The sequence below is a fragment of the Brachyistius frenatus genome, unplaced genomic scaffold, assembly GCF_029030835.1.
Source record: "Brachyistius frenatus isolate BFR_SWC_R1_liver_20210118 unplaced genomic scaffold, ASM2903083v1 Contig_3, whole genome shotgun sequence".
Lineage (NCBI taxonomy): Eukaryota > Metazoa > Chordata > Actinopteri > Embiotocidae > Brachyistius > Brachyistius frenatus.
Window position 1 is genome coordinate 5,129,134 of NW_027210602.1, and position 18,972 is coordinate 5,148,105.

Here is an 18,972-nt window from a genome sequence, read left to right on the forward strand (position 1 = left end):
AACACTCCACTGGCAAATCTAAGGATGCCTAAATCCATGGGATACCTTTACGAACAAGGCGCAAACATCTTAAAGGACCATTCGCAGATGATGCACATTTCAACCCCTGAACTTAAAAAAAAAAAAAAAAAGAACATTTTCCAAAGCATCTTATAGGAGCCATGTTTTCAGTTAATTTCAGTTATGCTACAAAAATATACTTGCTGAGGAGAACTGAACCAAAGCTCCTACAAGTTTATGTGTGTTTTTGGAGAATATATTTGGAAAACGAGGGAGTAAACAGAAAACCGCCAGCGTGGTCCTTTAAGTGGCTGTCTACCAGGGTCAGTGTGCTTTAACATTTGCCCTCTGACCTTCAGGGAAAAATGTCCCCAAAACAACGCACGCTCAGCCACTTAGCAAAAACTCATTTCTAAAATACCATTCTCTCTTTTTTCTTTTTCTTTTTTTCTATCCCTTTCATCCAAAACAACTTATTTTTTTGTGACGTACCAGATGGGGTTTCCTAAAGCGTTTATCAGGGGCCTGCAAAGGGGTTTCCCGGTCGATTTACGAGGGCCCCGGCCTTTATTTGGCATCTTATTTTATTTATTGAGCCTCTTTAGTGAGTGAGATGAGGAGCGGAGGAGAGGAAGGGGAGTGTGTGTGTGTGGGGGGGGGGGGGTCACGGTAAAGATGAGAGGCAGAGATGAGAGAAGGGATATAAAAGGATGAAAAGGAGATGAGAGGAGAGGAAGGTGTGGGGGAGAGACAGAGAGAGGAAGAGGACGTATGAAAGACAGGAAGCTCCGGCCGGATCGCCGGCAGAGCACCTGTCACTGAAGAGGCTCCTGCTTTCTATCACCGTCTCCTCCCCTCTATTTTCCATCCATCTCTTTTGTCCGGCAACAGGAGGGACACCCAAAGGGGAAAGAGCGGGTGCTTAAAATTCCTCCTTCCTTCCTGTGTCCATCTCCTCTCCTAAAGACCTGTCGTATCCATGGCAACAGCCCCTGTCTTCATACTGAGCTTATTCAGTTGCGAGTCATGAATGTGTGTGTGTGTGTGTGTGTGTGTGTGTGTGTGTGTGTGTGTGTGTGTGTGTGTGTGTGTGTGTGTGTGTGTGTGTGTGTGTGTGTGTGTGTGTGTGTGTGTGTGTGTGTGTGTGTGTGTGTGATAGAGAGAGAGATGCAGAGAGAGAGAGAGAGAGAGGGATTTGCTGCTGCTCTGTGTCCGTGTTTGTGTGTCAGTGTGCCTCTGTGCATGTTGTTGTTGTTGTTGTTGGTTTTTTGTTGTTTTTTTTTTTTTATCAATGAAAAGAGTGTATCTTGAGTAAACATCAGTCCAACACTCCATCTGAACTTGGTTACAGAAACGATGTTTGAAAGCCAGTTCATTTTTGGTCAATTTGAATAAATCTTGTGTTAAAATGGAAGGAGCGCTGGCTGGTTTGCGAACTTTAAAAAGTCTTATTTCAGTCTTCGAGTTCTGAATCAGGCACCGTGACGCTTCCCGCCTCCCCGCCCTGGAAGCACGTACATACTGCCATGGTCAGTTAAGACTGACAGCTCTTCCAGCCAATGGCAGCCCAGTCGTTGGGGGGGGGGGGGGGGGGGGGGGGGGAGGAGGAGGAGGAGGCTGTGATCGTCTATCCATCAGCAGCCGGGCGAGGTTGTGATGGGGCTGTGGTGCAGGTAAGCGGGGTTCACCACGGAGACCGGAAAGTTGAAAATGAACGGAGAAGTGGGCGTGGCCACCGCCGAGGCGGTGGTCGCGGTCGACTTGGGTCCAAGCAGCGGGCTCGCCGCGGCGGCCGCCTCGGCGGCGCACGAGGTAGCGAGGAGCTGCGACTCGAACTGCAGCAGCTGGCCCATGAAGCTGAAGTTGGGGGAGATAATGCTGCGGCGCCGGCGCACAAACTCGAACGCTTCGTCCAAACGCACCCGCTTCCTCTTCATCAGGTAGGCTAGGCAGATGGTGGCGGAGCGGGAGATGCCCGCTTGACAATGGACCAGCACTCGTCCACTGGAGTCCCGTACGGAATCTGAGAAAAGACAGGAGTCAGAGGTCAGAAAATTCCACTTACCAAAAAAAAAAAAACAACAGCACAGTTCGTTTGCAATAGAAATTCTCCTTTCGGATGAACCGCCATATATTTCATTCATCGTCACCGGAGGACGAATCTTAATGACTTTGGTCGGCACGTCGGTTATTCACTGCATCAGCATCGACTGAAACGACTGGCACCGAAGTTTGAACACGCTTCCGCTGTTGGCGGACGCGTCCTCTAATGAGACATGTGATCCTCCGACGTTATTGGAAAATGTCTCGGCAATTATTAGAGGGATCACCATGAAACTTGGTAGCGCACAGCAGCGCAGTGCTACTTGTTCAAAGTACCGGAGGGCAACTGGGACGCACACGTGCAAACAGCAGTAAGAGATACTTTGTTCACTTTAATTTAATAAAGTCGACAATATAATCACGCTATTTTCAACAGTTGTTCTGCATCAGTCATCTGAAGTGTTCTTTTGACACAGGAAGAGTTGAGTTTGTATTCATGCGTGCAAAACCGAAGAGATCTAGCGACAAATCAGTCAAGTCAATCGACAGACATTTTAAACAGGCACGATTTGAAGTAAGTAAAAAGGTCTCCAAATGAATGGTTTTCTTCATCTTTCACGACAGCGAATCAAAGATAATTTGAGCTGGTAATCGTGACCGGTTTTGCTATTTTCCTGACATTTGATGGGCCGAACTGTTGCTGACCGGTTGACAACGTCGTCCAATAACCGGCGGTTTGGACGCAATGGGCATCGACGAATTGTCACTTTGAAAAGTACATCTCTTTTACAGCAACGATGTATTTTTAAACACACCGGATGTGCAGTGAGGCTTCGTCTCAGACGCTTTTCATTTCCTCTCCTCCACCACTCTCATGCCTTCGCTTTCCGCGCAGTCAAACCGCGAAGCGACCTCAAAGTGAAAAAGCAGCGCATCACACTCGACTGGAGCACAGAAGCGCAACGTTTTAGTCATCAGCCACTTTTTCACACTTCCTCTTTGTCCTATTTATGGTTCTGCCTGTTTAACCGTGTTTGGATGCACGCTATTACGTTATTACGGAGAATAACCAGATTTCAGAAATAGTTTCATTAAAACATTTACAGGAAATCAACCCCTTCCTCCCCCCCCCCCCCTCCCCACCCCAGCAGCATCAGTCAGCACGATTAGGTGGACAGTCGTGTTGATGTCCTGGAGCACGTTTGGTGGCCTACAGGAAATTAGAAGCATAGTATTCTTTCTTTTTTTTTTTTTTTTTGTCGTGTTAATTCATTTAATCTCTTTCTATGACTGCTGGTCACGATGCCAAACTGAATATTAAAAAAAATATATCGCTTTGAAGTTCACTCCACGGCCTCTCTGGCACACGAGCAGAATTACGCAACATCAAATAACATTTTCTGGCATTTCTTTTAAATGCAAAGATGCTTGGTTGCTAACACTCCCACCAACACCACCCCCCCCCCCATATCACTCATTATTTTTGCATTGCTCTGTTTTTGTTTTCCCAGATGTCTGTATTTTATTTTATTTTATTTTTCTCGCTAAATCTTTTTCTTTCACACACAGATTTCAGGTAACTCCACCACAGCGTCTGTTCACCCAGTAACAGTGGATGAGTCAGACTCTGGTCCCACAGCAGCTAACTATGACGCATACCAGCACCTACACACACACACACACGCACGCACACACACACACACACACACACACATCAGAGCACATGCTCACAAACATACACTCGCAGCACAGGAGCCACAGTGTCTACGCAAAGCATGTACAAAGCCAAGCGACTCTCACACACGCCTCTATATTATAACACACAAACCCGAGATCATGCTGCAAGAGAGGGATCATCGATCGGAATATTTTATCACTCTAAATACTCTGTTGTATCCTTCAGTGTATTACATCATTTTGTTTGCTTCCTTTGATTTCTACCTCTGCAGAGTCTGCTGTGATGGACGTGACTAACGGGCCACATGGAAATAATCATTTTTGACAGATTCCGATGAATAAATCAAGATTTTGTCATCATCTGCCCGTCATCTGTGTGCACAGTGTATCTGGAGAATGAGAGCTTTTCCACAGCAGTTCTCTGAAAGCTCCTTCACGGGTACATTTTTATATATATATATATATATAAATTGAGGACTCCAGACAAAAAAAGATGAACAAAACCGGAGAATTGTTTAGTTGGCGTAAGCAGAGATCAGTTAATATGTTTCAGAACAACAAAAGCCCCACCCGCACTATCTGATGGACAGATGGATTCAAGGAAGTGTAGAGGACAAATATCCCATTAAAACGTGGTACTCCACCAATAGATTGTCTCACGTAAACATTTTGACAATTGAGAGAAAATTAAAGAAAACAAATGAAGTGTTTTTAAAAAAAAAAATCCAGGGAAATAGTCAGCAGATTAATCAATAATGAAAACCGTTTTTAGCTGCAGCTCTACATGTCATCTCGTAAATATTAAATGGGCCTTGGGTGTGTGCAAGCAGACAGTGCAAAAACTCAAAACACTCCACCGACATGAATAAATAAAGAAACTTAACTAAGATGAACACTTTTAATTTGACCTAAAAACCAACCACATAAAAAAAAACACGATGCTGCCTGAATGAAGCTCATTTGATTTGTCGATATCCTCCATGGGAATGCATTTGTTCTGCTACCACACACACACACACACACACACACACACACACACACACACACACACACACACTGACCTATGAACTCGATGGCCTCCAGGAACCAGCAACTGATTTCTTCTTTATGGTTGTCCTCCACAGGGATACACTTGTACTGGTAGGCCCCCTCGAAGTGGTTGGGACAGTCGGCTGACACGTTCAGCAAGGCAGAGATTCCCATTGTGTCCAAAACCTCTTTCTTCGAGGCGTGGAGGGCGCTGCCGAGGTAAAGGAAGGGGAGGATCTCGACGGGGCCGCCCTGGACGAAGGACAGACGGGAAGATGATAATTAATTCATAATTTCCTTTTCTTAATCAGTGAAGAGACAGATCTGCTGTTCTGAGGCAGTTTGTTCATAATTCATTCCTTCGGCATCCACTGAGTCATCCCATAAAGAACCGTCTCTTGACCCAGTCGGCTTGTGAAGCCGTGTTTGCGTAAATAAAAGCCGGCGTACATGATGAGACAAAGAATCCCCTGTGTCTGCGAGCAGCAGAGGTCACATAGCAGATGACTTCAGCATAAGAGTGACCTCGCTTAAATATTTTGTTAATCACATTAGCCGTGCTTCCCATCGGACAGGAGCAGCTCATTATCTCCGTGAGTAATGCAAACTCATTCGATATGCGCCATTTAGTTGTGTGTGTGTGTGTGTGTGTGTGTGTGTGTGTGTGTGTGTGTGTGTGTGTGTGTGTGTGTGTGTGTGTGTGTGTGTGTGTGTGTGTGTGTGTGTGTGTGTGTGTGTCTCAGGTCCAGTTATTTTTCACGTACGGAAACACAACCCACTGCAGGAGCTGCGTGTCTGATGGACAGACTAATGTTTACGGGCTTAAAAGCACATATCCAGCAGAGACATCTGCACGGTCCTTAATCAGTCAGTTCAAAGACATTCGCTCATGCTTCGTCGATGAAGCGTCATTTTTCACAGTCCTTCTGAGAAAAATGAGCTCTGCAGCAGCATTTCCTCAGAATGTCTGCAACATGTGTTTGCAGCTGCAAAAGGTAAGCAAAAGTAGAACTGCACAACGGGCAGAACAAGTACTGTATGCAGCTGCAGCACTGACTGAGAACATGAAGGCCTCTGATGCTTCCTGGAAAAAGGAAGTTACAAAAGAAACAGAGAATATGAGAATATGGAAAGTATAGAATGTGAAAGAGAGAACATCAAATAATATGTTTAAGTCTTTCTAGTTTTGCTTTGTTTTGGTTGAAACAAAATATATATATCAACACTGCTATCAAGTATCAAATTGTAAATATTATTGTGATTGCTGTTATGTTATGATTTAAATCATTATTGTTGTGTCTACAGCATATTATTGAGAAAATATCTTCACTGCACACATTACATATCAACTTTTTTTTTTTTTTTTGAGTGGGAAGTATATATATTTTCTTTCCTACATTAAGAATAACATAAGTAACCCCCCCCCCCTCCAGTGTTTGAATGCATTAATCCAGTGCGGGGTCAGATGTAGTTCGTCCTACTCTGATGTCCGAGAGGAAGTACTGATTCCCCCTTTCTGAGAGGTCAGCCGACGGCCAGTCCATACCGGCAGCGCGACTTATTGACGAGAGCGCTGTCTGTTTATGTCACCGCTGCTGACGAACTCGGTTCTGACACAAGAGTCAGGAAATGATCAATAACGCGTATGCTCAGAGAGAGAGAGAGAGAGAGAGAGAGACACTCGGCCGGCTGGTTTCCATCATCACGCCGCCAGAGGAAGTTGCGGCATTGCTTGAATTAAAACGCACCTGATCGGTACCGGCGGAGAGACGTTTTTTTTTTTGTGTGTGTTAGAAAACATACAGAGGCTGGGCTGTCTGCGTCTCGCCCCCCCCCCCCCCCCCCAAAAAAAAAAAAAAAAAAAACTCCCACGCGTGACCGTGAACAGTGCGTAAAATCTGCAGGCTCAAACTGCCGGTCACTGATCAACAAAAACGAGGACAAAACAGGTCACAGAAAGCGGCTCGGAGGTGACTCGACGGTGAGCTGTGCCTCCCCGAGCCGGCCTATTTAGACAGCAGGTGACCGCTTTAAAAAAAAAAAAACAATTCGTGGATTTTCAGAAAATGACACTGAAGAAACGAGCCTGAGGACAACGTGTTCAAATGGTTTCAGTTCGGACGCGGGGAAGGCGAGGAGATGTGGGGAAACGGAACCACAGTTGGGCAAAGCAAATAAGCCTCCGGCGTTTGCACCGGGGAGCTTCGGGTGATGACCGTGTGAAACTATAACGGACTTCACCGGAGCAAAAAAAGAGCAAAAACGTAATCGCCAATTGATTGGCGTTTGGTTGGCCAATCAGGACGTTCATCATTTCAAACGTTAATAACAGTTTTAAACCATCAAACGTGAAACTGTTGCCGATTTTCGGTTCTGTTGTTATTTACTTCGTTTACGCAAACACTAAACAGCAGCACGCGCACCACTTACATCGGTTTGAATAAAAGGGGCTCTTTTGGATGACCTCATCCGCGTTGGTTCGGGTGAGTTGAACTCTTACCTGGTCATTGTGCGGCGTCCCACACGACGAGCAGGACGAGTCCACGCTGGACTGGCTGGTGAGCGGCGGTAAGGTTTTGGTCTTTAAACAAAACTCTGGGTACTCTGAGAAAAACCTGTCGTATCCTCCTGGAAAATATAAAACAACAACAACAACAACAAAAACATAATATGATCAGATGCGATGCGTCATATGCAGTGCTATGATTGGACGTTAAATTCACCACAGGAACAGCTTTTTTTTATTTTTATTTTTAATTTTTGTGTGTGTGTGTGTGTGTGTTGAAACAACACACCACATATACACACTCAAAAGAAGCTCAAAGAAGAAGTCCACCACATTAAAATCCTAATCTGCTCCGTGATGTTCTCATCCACATGCAGTCAAGTCTTACATAAAGTCTATTAAACCGACCTCTGACCCTTCTCGGTCCTGCGCCTACTAGCATGTGGATTTGAAAACAATTTCATCATCTCTTTCCTTTGCTTTTCCTTTTTTTTTTTTTTTTTTTTTTTTTTTTTTTTACAGTCTACACGTGCAGGTCGACCACTGGTCTCTGCACCTCGAGTATCAAATCAGACCAGAAAATGTCATCTTTATCAGCCACACGCGTACACTCGCGCTTCAAAGTCGTCTGCGTCGTTAGGATGCCCCCCCCCCCCCACCCCCTTCACAAAAAAAAAAAAAAAAAAGAGAAAGAAAAACGAATGCGCCACAGCTTGCAGCAGCTTTGGTTGTTTTTTGTTTTGTTTTTCGGATTTCCTGCAATCTAAATATAGAGTGGGCATGAATCGAGTGTTGATTTGAAATTTGACTGCTTCCCATCGGTAATTCAAGCCTTTGTGGAAACGATCATGTGTGTCCTGTTAAGCCCCCCCTCGGTTTGAAGTGGCTTCTACGCACCAGCATTACCTCATTCACTCTGCTCAAAGCCATTGGCCTGTGTGTGAATGTGTGTAGCTGTGAGTGAGTGAGAGTGTATATTGTTAAAAAAAAACAACAACAACAACAACTAAAAAACACACACGCACACACACCAGCGCATACAAATAGAGCACACAGTCCGCCGGGTCATTCGATTTCTGCTTTATAATATTCAGCAGATGGATACAATAAGATCATATTAATCGCATTTGTTGGAAAATAAAATATCCACTGAAATTAGGCTGTGAATAAAATGTGGAACTATAATTATTATTGGATCCGATTTTTAGTTCCAATCTAAGATTTTTTTTTAAATATTACCAAATGCATTATATTTTTTCCAGGTGTGTGTACTTTATATTAATATATTTTCGGTGTTGTTGTTTTTTATTTTCTTTTGCCAATGCCATATTTAAATATAGGCCCAAGTTTTACTAACTAAACTAGACGCCTATTGCTAGAAAAAAAAAAAATGGCAATAACTTTCTTGTAGGCTGGTATTGACCTTGTTATTACTATCATGAGATTCCAGACTACTGCTTGTGTTTATCATTTTTATAGCTCTATCGAATCAAAGAATGACCCGCCCATTCACTAAAAATATATTTTCAATTGACGTTTAATCCCTTGAATTATTTGTGAAACTCGTAGCCTGTACTACCACCACCTACTACCATCACCCCAACCTGCAGCTGACCGCCTATAGGCGCCGGAGTAAATGTAATACTGACGTATATATTTACCTTTGAGCAGGTATATGTGTGAGCTGGAGGAGTCCCGGCAAAGCGCGTTGAGCACCAGCGTCACGGTGCTGTCCTCCTTCACCGACTCCGTGTCCGGCGTCCTCTCGTCGTACAGCACCACGGCGGAGTACAACCCGGAGCGGAGACGGCCCCGGACCTCTTCGTCCCCGGCCAGGACCTGGTCCAGGCGCAGCGCGGAGCCCTTCGCCCTGCGGCGCACGATGGTGTTGCAGCGGGCGTTGACGGCGCCCCGGATGTGTCCCGCGCTGAAGGCGAGGAAGGAGCGGCAGTCCAGCAGCAGGCACTTGGCGCTGTCGTCCTTCAGGAGCCGCTTCAGCACCGTGCAGTCCATCTCTCGCAGCTCCTCCATCGCAAGTCGTTTCTAGCTGCGTGTGTGTGTGCTTCACTGCTGTTAATCTCCTCTCTCGGTCTCTCTCTTTCTTTGCCCTCCCCCGGCCCCCCCCCCTTCCACCACCACCACCAGTCTCCAAACCTGGAGATCCTGCGGTGGATTCCCTTTGCGCCTCTTCGCTACCTGCGCATCGCAACCGCACTACTGTTTACGTTCAGCCCGGTCACCTCGCTGTCTTTCTCTCCCTCTGACTCCCTCTGTGTTTCTCCACAGGACTCTTTCTCTCTTTTTTTTTTTTTTTTTTTTTATGAATGGGTGCACCGCGTCACGGCGGAGGTGACGTCAACCAATAGCAACCTATCACAGAGCGTCCAGTTTCCTCCCCTGCCGTTCATTCATAAAAAAAAAAAAAAAAAAAGACAAACATCAATGAAACTAGAAGCGATGGGATTGGAGATTAGACCCCACAGAGCAGGGGAGTCCGGCACTCGCCGTTCCTCAAACAGCACATGACCTACGCTTGAATAGTGGCCTCTCAGGATAATATAAAGGGGTTTAATACATTTTAAATTACAAATCTTCGAACAAATTGTCAAAAGCAGTTGAATAAGCAAAGTAGAGCTCCCTTTATTTATTTTAGTCAGTTCATGTTTTATTTGAATTTAGTCTTTAAATTTTGAATAGATTAAATAGGCTATTTTTTTTTATATTATTGTAAAATTAAATATTGCTCTTCAATGTGGAAAAATAGCTGCTGAAATCTCTAAAAGTCAAAATACAACTCTGCAGATATATAGAGCCTTTAGCTTTGTTTGTTTATTAGTTTTGTTTTGTGTTTTGTTGTGGTTGAATGTACAGCATATCCAGTCTCACTACTCTCAATAATACCCGTGTGAGAAATGAAACTGTCATAAAATAACTTTATGTTAGGACAGGCTGCCATGTTACGAGAAGAAGACGGAAATTTAAAAAAAAACAAAAAAAACATAGCTAGCAAACCAGATAGAGTTCTCAGAGCTGAAACAAAAAAAAAATTTAACTTCCGGGCATTTGGACAGAAATACAAGTGAAAATGAATTGAATGAATGCTTTATTTCTGCTGGATTCCAAAGTAGAAAATGGTTTGCTGACATTATAAAGCTACAGAAAACGGCGATACTGCGTTAGCACTGAATGTTTGTCTGCCGAATGTTAATTAATGCAGCTTTAAAGGAGCAATATGTAAAGTTTTTAGTTTAAAACATTCAAAACGTAACACGGATTTTCCACAAAATGTGAAGACAAAGCAGCTTTGATGTTACGTCAAGGACATAGGCCTGTCATAGGCCAACCAACCTGCAGAAACTCTGAGGCCAGACTGCATGGTCGTTATAGTGACTCACTATCGCCTCCTAATGCACAAGGTGGTATTACAAGATGCAACTTCACTACACAGTGCACCTTTAAAGTTACATCACTCTCAGTTTGAGACATTGTTTTTGTTATTTAAATTAATGACTAAATTAAAATTTCAAGATTTAAATGAAATATTTATATTTTCTTAAGCCTTAGCATTTTGTTCTAAATCTAAATTCACTTGCGGTGACTGGATTTAATTTCTCTTTATTTAAAGTTCAACACAAGAAACGGGTTCACCTATAGATATAGTTTGTTTCTGGTGCTGGACTGCAGGTGGGTGTGCTTACGTAGTCGTGCACACAGACATTTGTGTGTGCGTGTGTGTGTGTATACGTCTGAGTGTTGCAGCTGCGTGTGTGGGCGTGTAATCCTACAAGCGGATGCAATTTGCATCTTCTATCACACAGCCTTAGTGAGCGTGCTCAAGTATTTGCATTCTGATCTCATTTCCATGGTTACATGAGTAAAGGGAGCAGCGAGGCAGCCGATGACAGGAGGAAAATGCAGACAACCTGACACAAACAGACTGAAAGCAAAACAGCCAGACAGTCCAGCTGGAGCAGACAAACAAACAGGCCGCCAAAAAAAATTTTTTAAATTCTAAAAGACATTTTATAGGAGTGCTTTGATGTGAGAAAATGTGTGTTTGAGTTACTGCTGCCAATACACAGGCATATTGATCTGTTTCTTAGGCTACTGAAATGTTGTATGTCTGATTTATTTTGATAAATATTCCAAGATGTAACTCATATCATATAAATTTAATCTGACAGCAACGTTAAAACGACACAGACCAACTAGCTTGACCTCACGGGAAATTCTCAGTGTTCACTGTTTGACATGTTTTCTGTCTGACATGGTGCCTGTACTCAGAAGTTATTAGAAACCAAACCTCAAAAGAGTAGATGTGGCAGACAGCTCACGGCTCTAAAGCAACAATACGAAGTATTTTATATAAAACCTGGAGAGTTTTGTAAATCTGTGCAATAGAATTGGAGAATATGGTAATCCAACATATGTAAAGTATGCAGTATCTGTCTTGAGTTTCAATTGAGTAGCCCGGCAATTTAGAATCAAGCTCTCATAGTTACACTTGCAAGAGACTGATTTAAGGTTCAGTTAAAACTGATGCAGCAAAGACCAAGTATCCCAACTTTTAGCCTTAAAAACACTGGATCTTACGTTTCCAAAATTGTACTTGAACATATGAGCTTTACATGCCAACATATACAGGAGTTGTTCTACATTTTTCTCCGAGGCCAAGCCGAAGTGATATCACTGGAGTTATTTTTTTCAGATTTGACAAAAGCTCAAATACACAACAAGAAGAATGATGTTAAACAGGACAATGTAAACTGATTTCTTAGTGTAAAATTGTCAACCTAAACATTAGAACGATCAAATAAATGAAGAAGAGTACTTTTGAAGGATCGTGAATTTAAAGCGTCAAAGATGGATGAGAGCCAAACAGACATAATAAGGTCGGACTTGTGAACATCATACTTCTGAAAGATATTCCCTGAAATAACATTTATTGTTTGTCAACTTATTTATTTAGGCTTTTCCCTTCATTTGTCACATGTCTGTAGATTCCCATGCCCCCAGATCATTATTTGTATGATATATCCACATGTTTGACTCATACGTGCAAAGAAATCACAATCACATCAGAATTGGGAAACTTTGAGCCAAAATGTTGTGCATATCGTCTGCAAATGGTTTACATATTCTCACATACTGTGAATGCAAAAACCGAGAGGTGAGAGAAGGTGAGATGAAAAGATGGAAGACAGCGACAGGCAGAGTAGGGAGGGGAGAGGAGGAAGAGATAAAAGATGACAAAGAGGCATAAGATGAGGAGGAGGAGGAGGAAGAGGAGGAGGGAGGGTTAAGGATGGATGGCGGAAAAAAAAAAAAAAGGTGATTACTTGTGCTGGACCGCAGCCTCTGGTGTCCCATATTAACGCACACACATGCACACCACGTCGCATTACTATCAAACCCAAACAATGACTCCAACAGGCGGGGATGGTGCTGCTGCCGTAGCAACAAGGGAGAGGTGTGGGAGGGCGGAGACAGCAGGCAGGGGGCTGTGATGGGATTGGCTGGAAACAGGCTTTGGGCTGATGTCATTCCTCCCTCCCTTCCTCCCTCCCTCCCTGAGCTCTCTCGTGTCCATCCATTCATCCCCTCACATCACATCCCTCGCCCGCATGCCGTCATCCATCAATACAGTGGACGAGAGACAGAGAGAGAGAGAGAGGGGAATATTTTTGTAAACATCTATCTTCCTTGTTCTTTTATATACCCCGTTAAACACTTTCATTATTATCATCCTCTTTCTCTCCATATATATTGTCACGTTGTTTTGTTTATTCACAAGCACCGTGCACACTACAGTAATGCAACATGGCTGTAAATCCATGCATTAATCCATGTTATCATTGTCCCTAAACACTGAAAAGTTATAATGAATAATGTTACTAAAAGAAAATGCTCATGTTAGTAAAGATAATATGGACTTTAAAGGCTATAATTTCCATATTAGATGAATTAAATGAAAATATACAACACAGAAGTACACTGTACAGTGCAAGTAAGCTACGGAAAAACTTGCCAGCAGACAGACTGACAGCGAGGGGACAACAGCATGGAGCGATTTACAGCTGTGCCTCTGCAGGCCGTCCTTCACGGGTCGACTCCTGCTGTCCACATGTCCAAGTGTCCTTGAGCAACACACTGAATGCCAACGTGATGGCCAGGCCAGCGCCCTGAATCGGTGTGTGTGAATGGCGGGCAAGTGATTAATGAGATCTGATATACTATTTACTGTATTAAAGCTGATAGAGCTGACTATTATTACTACCAGTTCATGAAAAGAATGGCTTAAAATGCCCTTACAGAAAAAAAAAAAAAAAAAAAAAGCATGAATTTTACATGTGCAAAAACTCACGTGATCACATATGATTGTGGACACTTGAAACATTTATTTTGCACATGTGGTTTGGAACATTTTCACGGTGTAATGTGTGAATCCCATATAGTTTGGAACTTTTCCCACATATTGGTGTCATCATGTGTTGCAACATGTGCTAAACATGTGTCATACATGTGATCAAATGTGTCCATTTGGAAAACATGTGAAACATATTTTTCTGTGAGGGTATGCTTATTTGCTTTATTACTGATAGATACTTCTCTCCTCTCACATCTGCAAACAAAATATGAAGCTGGACCCTGAAGCTAGTTAATCGCAGCTTAGCATCAAGACAGGACGGAAGACAGACGGCTAGCATGGCTCCGTCCACAGGTATCTCCATGTGGTTTTATGGGGGTCTATGTGCCGTACTGCTTCTTGGCTGGGCGCAGAGACTTCCAGGGGTCATGTGGTATTGTGAGGTCACCAGGCAAAGCAGCAAAAACAAATCAAACACGTTATGAAGTGTTGCAGTGCGCTTTAAAGGTGCTGGTAGGCAGATTTTGTATTTCCCAAAAATGTTGAGCTATTTCTTTGAACGAGTTCTTAATAAATAGGTAATAGTTTTTCATTTAGTTGTATTATTAAATGTATGCAGTTCCACATAATGAATCAACAAACTTTTAGCTGATCTTTTATAATGGAAATCCTGCACACATGAAATACAAAGTCCATAAGGTGAGGTGATTTAAACACCAACATACCATAAAAAACAACACACACACACACACACAGAGACAGTTTTAGTGTGTATGATGCATGTGTATACACACTAAATCTGTCCCTCTCTCTAATCCTATAATCCAGGGGTTAAGCCTTGACTGAGTGCTGCTACGTTTTCATGAATGAGTTTGTGTCACTTATCATGTGTTTGTGCGAGTTTGTACTGACAGAGCAGAGACTGTGTCTCATGGAAGTTAAAGTAAAACAAAAAAGAAAGGAGAATGAATATATGAGAGAAAACTTAATAGAGACGGAAATGCATGAGGACACGAGAGAAAAGTAAACCACAAAAAAAAAAAAAAAAAAAAAATGTGGAGAGAGAAAGAGGGCGGTGAAGAGAGGCAGGATGAGTTAATCAGCGGAAGTGGGCGAGTGGCGTGGTGGGGGTTGTTACTCTGTTTGGAGATGATCTATATTTTCTCTCAGAGACGTGTTGATGCTCCTGCAGCACAGGGATGAGTCTTCACAGTTGGCAAAGGGGTTTAAGCTTGTCATGGGGAGGTTGAGGTCATAAAAAAAAAAAAATCGTCTTAACTGGTGAAATAAAACCAGTTATAAACTATGTTTGTTTCTGCTATTTTGCTTGTTGGTCAAACGTATCAAAAGGACGAAGTCAACTTTTGTAACAGGTTGTTGTAAATTTGTTTTCACTCTTTAGAAAAATGAGAGCGCACATAATGGTATATGGTCTGAAAAGTTCTTAAAAACCTTTGCTCGGGTAAAACATTTAATAGAGCTGAAAAATGTATTTAGACAGTGGTGTTTTTAATTTCATACAAACTATTTTGATTTCCTGAGTCCTGTTTTGATCTGGGATCTTACAGCTGTTACTATTATACATATGTCAACAAACATTTTGACTTGTGCTGACTTTAAAAAAAAAAAAAAAAATTTACTACTTTAATGTTTTGCTTATCTGTCAAGGTCAGGATATGTTACTTTGATTCCTTCCAACTTCCATGACGGAGTTTACTGCTGAAGCGCTTTCCGGTCGATGTAATGTTTGTGCAGAGCTGTTTGTGGAGACTTTGTGGGTAAATGAGTAACACATCTAACAAGTCACCAGCTACTTATCCCCATTTCAGCGCAACACTTACTGCACACACACACACACACACACACACACACACACACACACACACACACACACACACACACACACACACACACACACACACACACACACACACACACACACACACACACACACACACACGCACACACGTGAGGTCAGTGCACTGAATACCCTCTTGTCTGGCCCTCACATGCTAACTTACTGGACCTGAGGCTGCAGAGACACTGTTAGCACACACACACACACACACACACACACACACACACACACACACACACACACACACACACACACACACACACACACACACACACACACACACACACACACACACACACATGCCTAGTTTCCTGTTTACTCCCACTCGTCTCTTTATTTGTCCATTGTGTTGCCTACTTCCTCATTAGCCTTGAACGCAAACACTTTGACTTCTGCCATGAATGAGCTTCAGTTTGCCGGAATGTTTTTTAATTGTCTCTCTTTGACGGGGAAAATAGATAAAGAGCAACTTTAAAATCGCAGTGCAGCGAGAAGGAAAAGCCGTTGACGACTTCAAATTAGGACAAAATCAGACAGTATTACAAACTGCAACCAGACCACGGGAAACAGAAGCGTTACAGTAGCGTTAACAGAATTTGTTGAACTTTTTTTAAATTTTTGGACAGAGCCAGGCCGTTTCTGTTTCCGGTCAATGCTAAGCTCACCATCTCATCCCTGAGGCTTCATGTTTAAAGTGGCGACAGTCTTCTTATCTCTTGGATAGAAATCAAATAAACGTGTTTTCCGAAATGCTGTAATTACTTTTTCAGTAAACTGTCGGAAATAATTATTTTTGTGGATAACTCATGGCGAAGAAACTTAAAGTAAAGGTGATATTAGAGTGGGAATCAACTTGTTTTCCCCTTTGGTCTCTCTCTCTCTCTCTCTCTCTCTCACACACACACACACACACACACACACACACACACACACACACACACACACACACACACACACACACACACACACACACACACACACACACACACACACACATGTATTCTTCATTCAAATCCCACTGCCTGTTTTGAATAGTTAAAGCAGCTCAGGATCAAACGGTGAGATCATATTCAAACGTATTCACATTGTACTCAAATATCTGCGGCCCCAGCGACATTTGCGCAGTTAAAATATTCCTGTTACGCTTATGACGTTCAAACTGCGTTTTCCAACTACGCCGCTAATACAGATATTGTTTTAGTTAATGAGAAACGGGGGGGGGGGGGGGGGGGGAGAGTTGGTGATCGAAGCCAGGAGGAAGCTCGGGTATTTCTAGTACCTTCCTGTAATAAATACTGTCTCGCTGCTTTGGGCACGAGTCCAAACTGACTGCTCGCTTTAATATTTGGCAGTCTGGATAATATCAACAGGCTGGTGCTGAGGGGTGCACAGGCAACTGGGATGCCAAAGAGAAGTGAAGGTATGAGCAGTCGTCACGTTTGGGTGACGTGAAGCAGTGCCCGGACTACTTACCGCTGAACATGCTGGCCAAACTGCGGGACATGCTGGCGTTACAGTCACAAAACGATTTGTCTTTTCTCCGTACAGGGTCATGTTGTTAAATGTCACTTATCGAGCTAGTTAGCACAGACGCTAACGGAACGAGAAGGTCACACAGTTTATTCAAAAGACATGTTCGTACTCCGGTCTCATCATTGTGAAGCCATTTGTAGTTCAACAGAGGCTGGTAAATATTGCAGAGATGAATGATGAATGCACCATTTGCTCTGTCAACAAGTCTTTCTACTGTCAACAAGTCTTTCTTTGTCTTTCTACTGTCAACAAGTCTTTCTACTGTCTTTCTACTGTCAACAAGCCTTTCTTTGTCTTTCTACTGTCAACAAGTCTTTCTACTGTCTTTCTACTGTCAACAAGTCTTTCTTTGTCTTTCTACTGTCAACAAGCCTTTCTTTGTCTTTCTACTGTCAACAAGTCTTTCTACTGTCTTTCTACTGTCAACAAGTCTTTCTTTGTCTTTCTACTGTCAACAAGCCTTTCTACTGTCTTTCTACTGTCAACAAGTCTTTCTTTGTCTTTCTATCAAAGTTCCCCAAAGATGATCTTTATGTGATAGAAAATGGTGCAAATAGATTTACTTAACTCGTATGAATAAACCTATTTTTGCTGCAAAATGTTGCTGTTTTAAATGCTGGTGTGACAGATGCATTTACTGAAGCCTAAATGTGAGACTAAAAAGTTGCAGTCTGTCTAACAGAGGCTATTCCTAAAACATCCTATTCAGAATTAAAAAAGAAGCTACAAATTCTAAAATGTGGATGCTTCACACACATCTTCAACCTGACATCTGTTAACCCAAGATCAGTGTCACCACCGGTATCCAACGAAACGTAAAATACGGTCACTATCTCCCCTTCTGTTCCTGAGTTACGGCGTTGAATAACGGCCAGAAACATTATGATGTCACAGTAAAGTTAACATTTGACCTTTTGGATCTCTTCATTCTATCCTATTAGACATTCGCATTTTATGAGTTCACACTGATCTTGAACTTTGCCGACCAAATTTTAATCAACTCATTCTGCAGTCCAAGAGGACCTTTGTGCCAGATGTAATGAAATTCCCTTCAGATGTTACATATTTATCACTTTCCAAAGATTGGGATGTAAGCGAAGTCACACTGATGACCAAAATCGAATCAGTTCATCTTTGAGTCCAAGCGAGGGTTTGTACCAAATTGGAAGAAATTCCTTCAAGGCTCTCTTAAGATATCACGTTTAAAAGAATGGAACGTAAAATCTCCAAACATAATACACGCATATAAGAATATAATTCAATAGTCTGAAGCATTTTGGTGCCAACTGTTAACAACCCTTGACAATGTTTAATAAAATGCTTCATCTTTTCCCTTTTTTTGAAATGTATTTTAACCTCAATTGCAACTGGCCCCTCGCAGCATGTTTGTGAATTAATAACTGAATGAATGAAGACTGTGAAGAGGATTATCTGCAGGTCAAAAGCAGTCAGGACTAAAGTACAACTTTTGTGTGTGTGTGTGTGTGTGTGTGTGTGTGTGTGTGTGTGTGTGTGTGTGTGTGTGTGTGTGTGTGTGTGTGTGTGTGTGTGTGTGTGTGTGTGTGTGTGTGTGTGTGTGTGTTTGTCTGACATGTGGCAGTGTTAGCAGAACAGACACAGGGATTAAAGACAGGAAACAGACTGGCGCTGAAACCCTTTCCATATCTGCACACAGACACACAAACACAGGCTGCACTGTTTGTATGCCATTCTTATGTAGTTTGTTAGTAAAACCCCAACAATTAATTTGAAAATCTGGATACAAAAATAGTAAACCTTGCTGTTGCTGACATGCGCCCGGAAAGTCAAACACACACACACACACACACACACACACACACACACACACACACACACACACACACACACACACACACACACACAACATGGCACCCAACGTGTTATGGTGTCGTGGCAGAGGTGCCTTTGACCTCACGTTTTGACGTCATCGGTCTGTCA

At 42.7% G+C, this 18,972-nt stretch overlaps 1 protein-coding gene across 1 annotated transcript; it reads right to left on the reverse strand.

The window, feature by feature from the left end:
• On the reverse strand, positions 1 to 9,544 carry dusp4 (dual specificity phosphatase 4). The gene is made up of 4 exons (XM_069704207.1): positions 8,917 to 9,544; positions 7,250 to 7,377; positions 4,782 to 5,001; positions 1 to 2,023 (listed from the first exon to the last, which is right to left on the reverse strand). Exons 1-4 carry the CDS (start codon positions 9,284 to 9,286, stop codon positions 1,635 to 1,637), a joined length of 1,107 nt encoding a protein of 368 aa, XP_069560308.1. The 5' UTR covers positions 9,287 to 9,544; the 3' UTR covers positions 1 to 1,634.
• Between the last annotated feature and the right edge of the window lie 9,428 nt (positions 9,545 to 18,972).

Excerpts from the sequence above, each read along its gene's own strand:
- dusp4 (XM_069704207.1), bottom strand. The coding sequence starts at position 9,286 with ATGGAGGAGCTGCGAGAGATGGACTGCACGGTGCTGAAGCGGCTCCTG. Across the intron at positions 7,378-8,916 it reads ACACATATACCTGCTCAAAG|GAGGATACGACAGGTTTTTC; the intron begins GTAAATATATAC and ends TATATTTTCCAG. Across the intron at positions 2,024-4,781 it reads GGAGGCCATCGAGTTCATAG|ATTCCGTACGGGACTCCAGT; the intron begins GTCAGTGTGTGT and ends GTCTTTTCTCAG.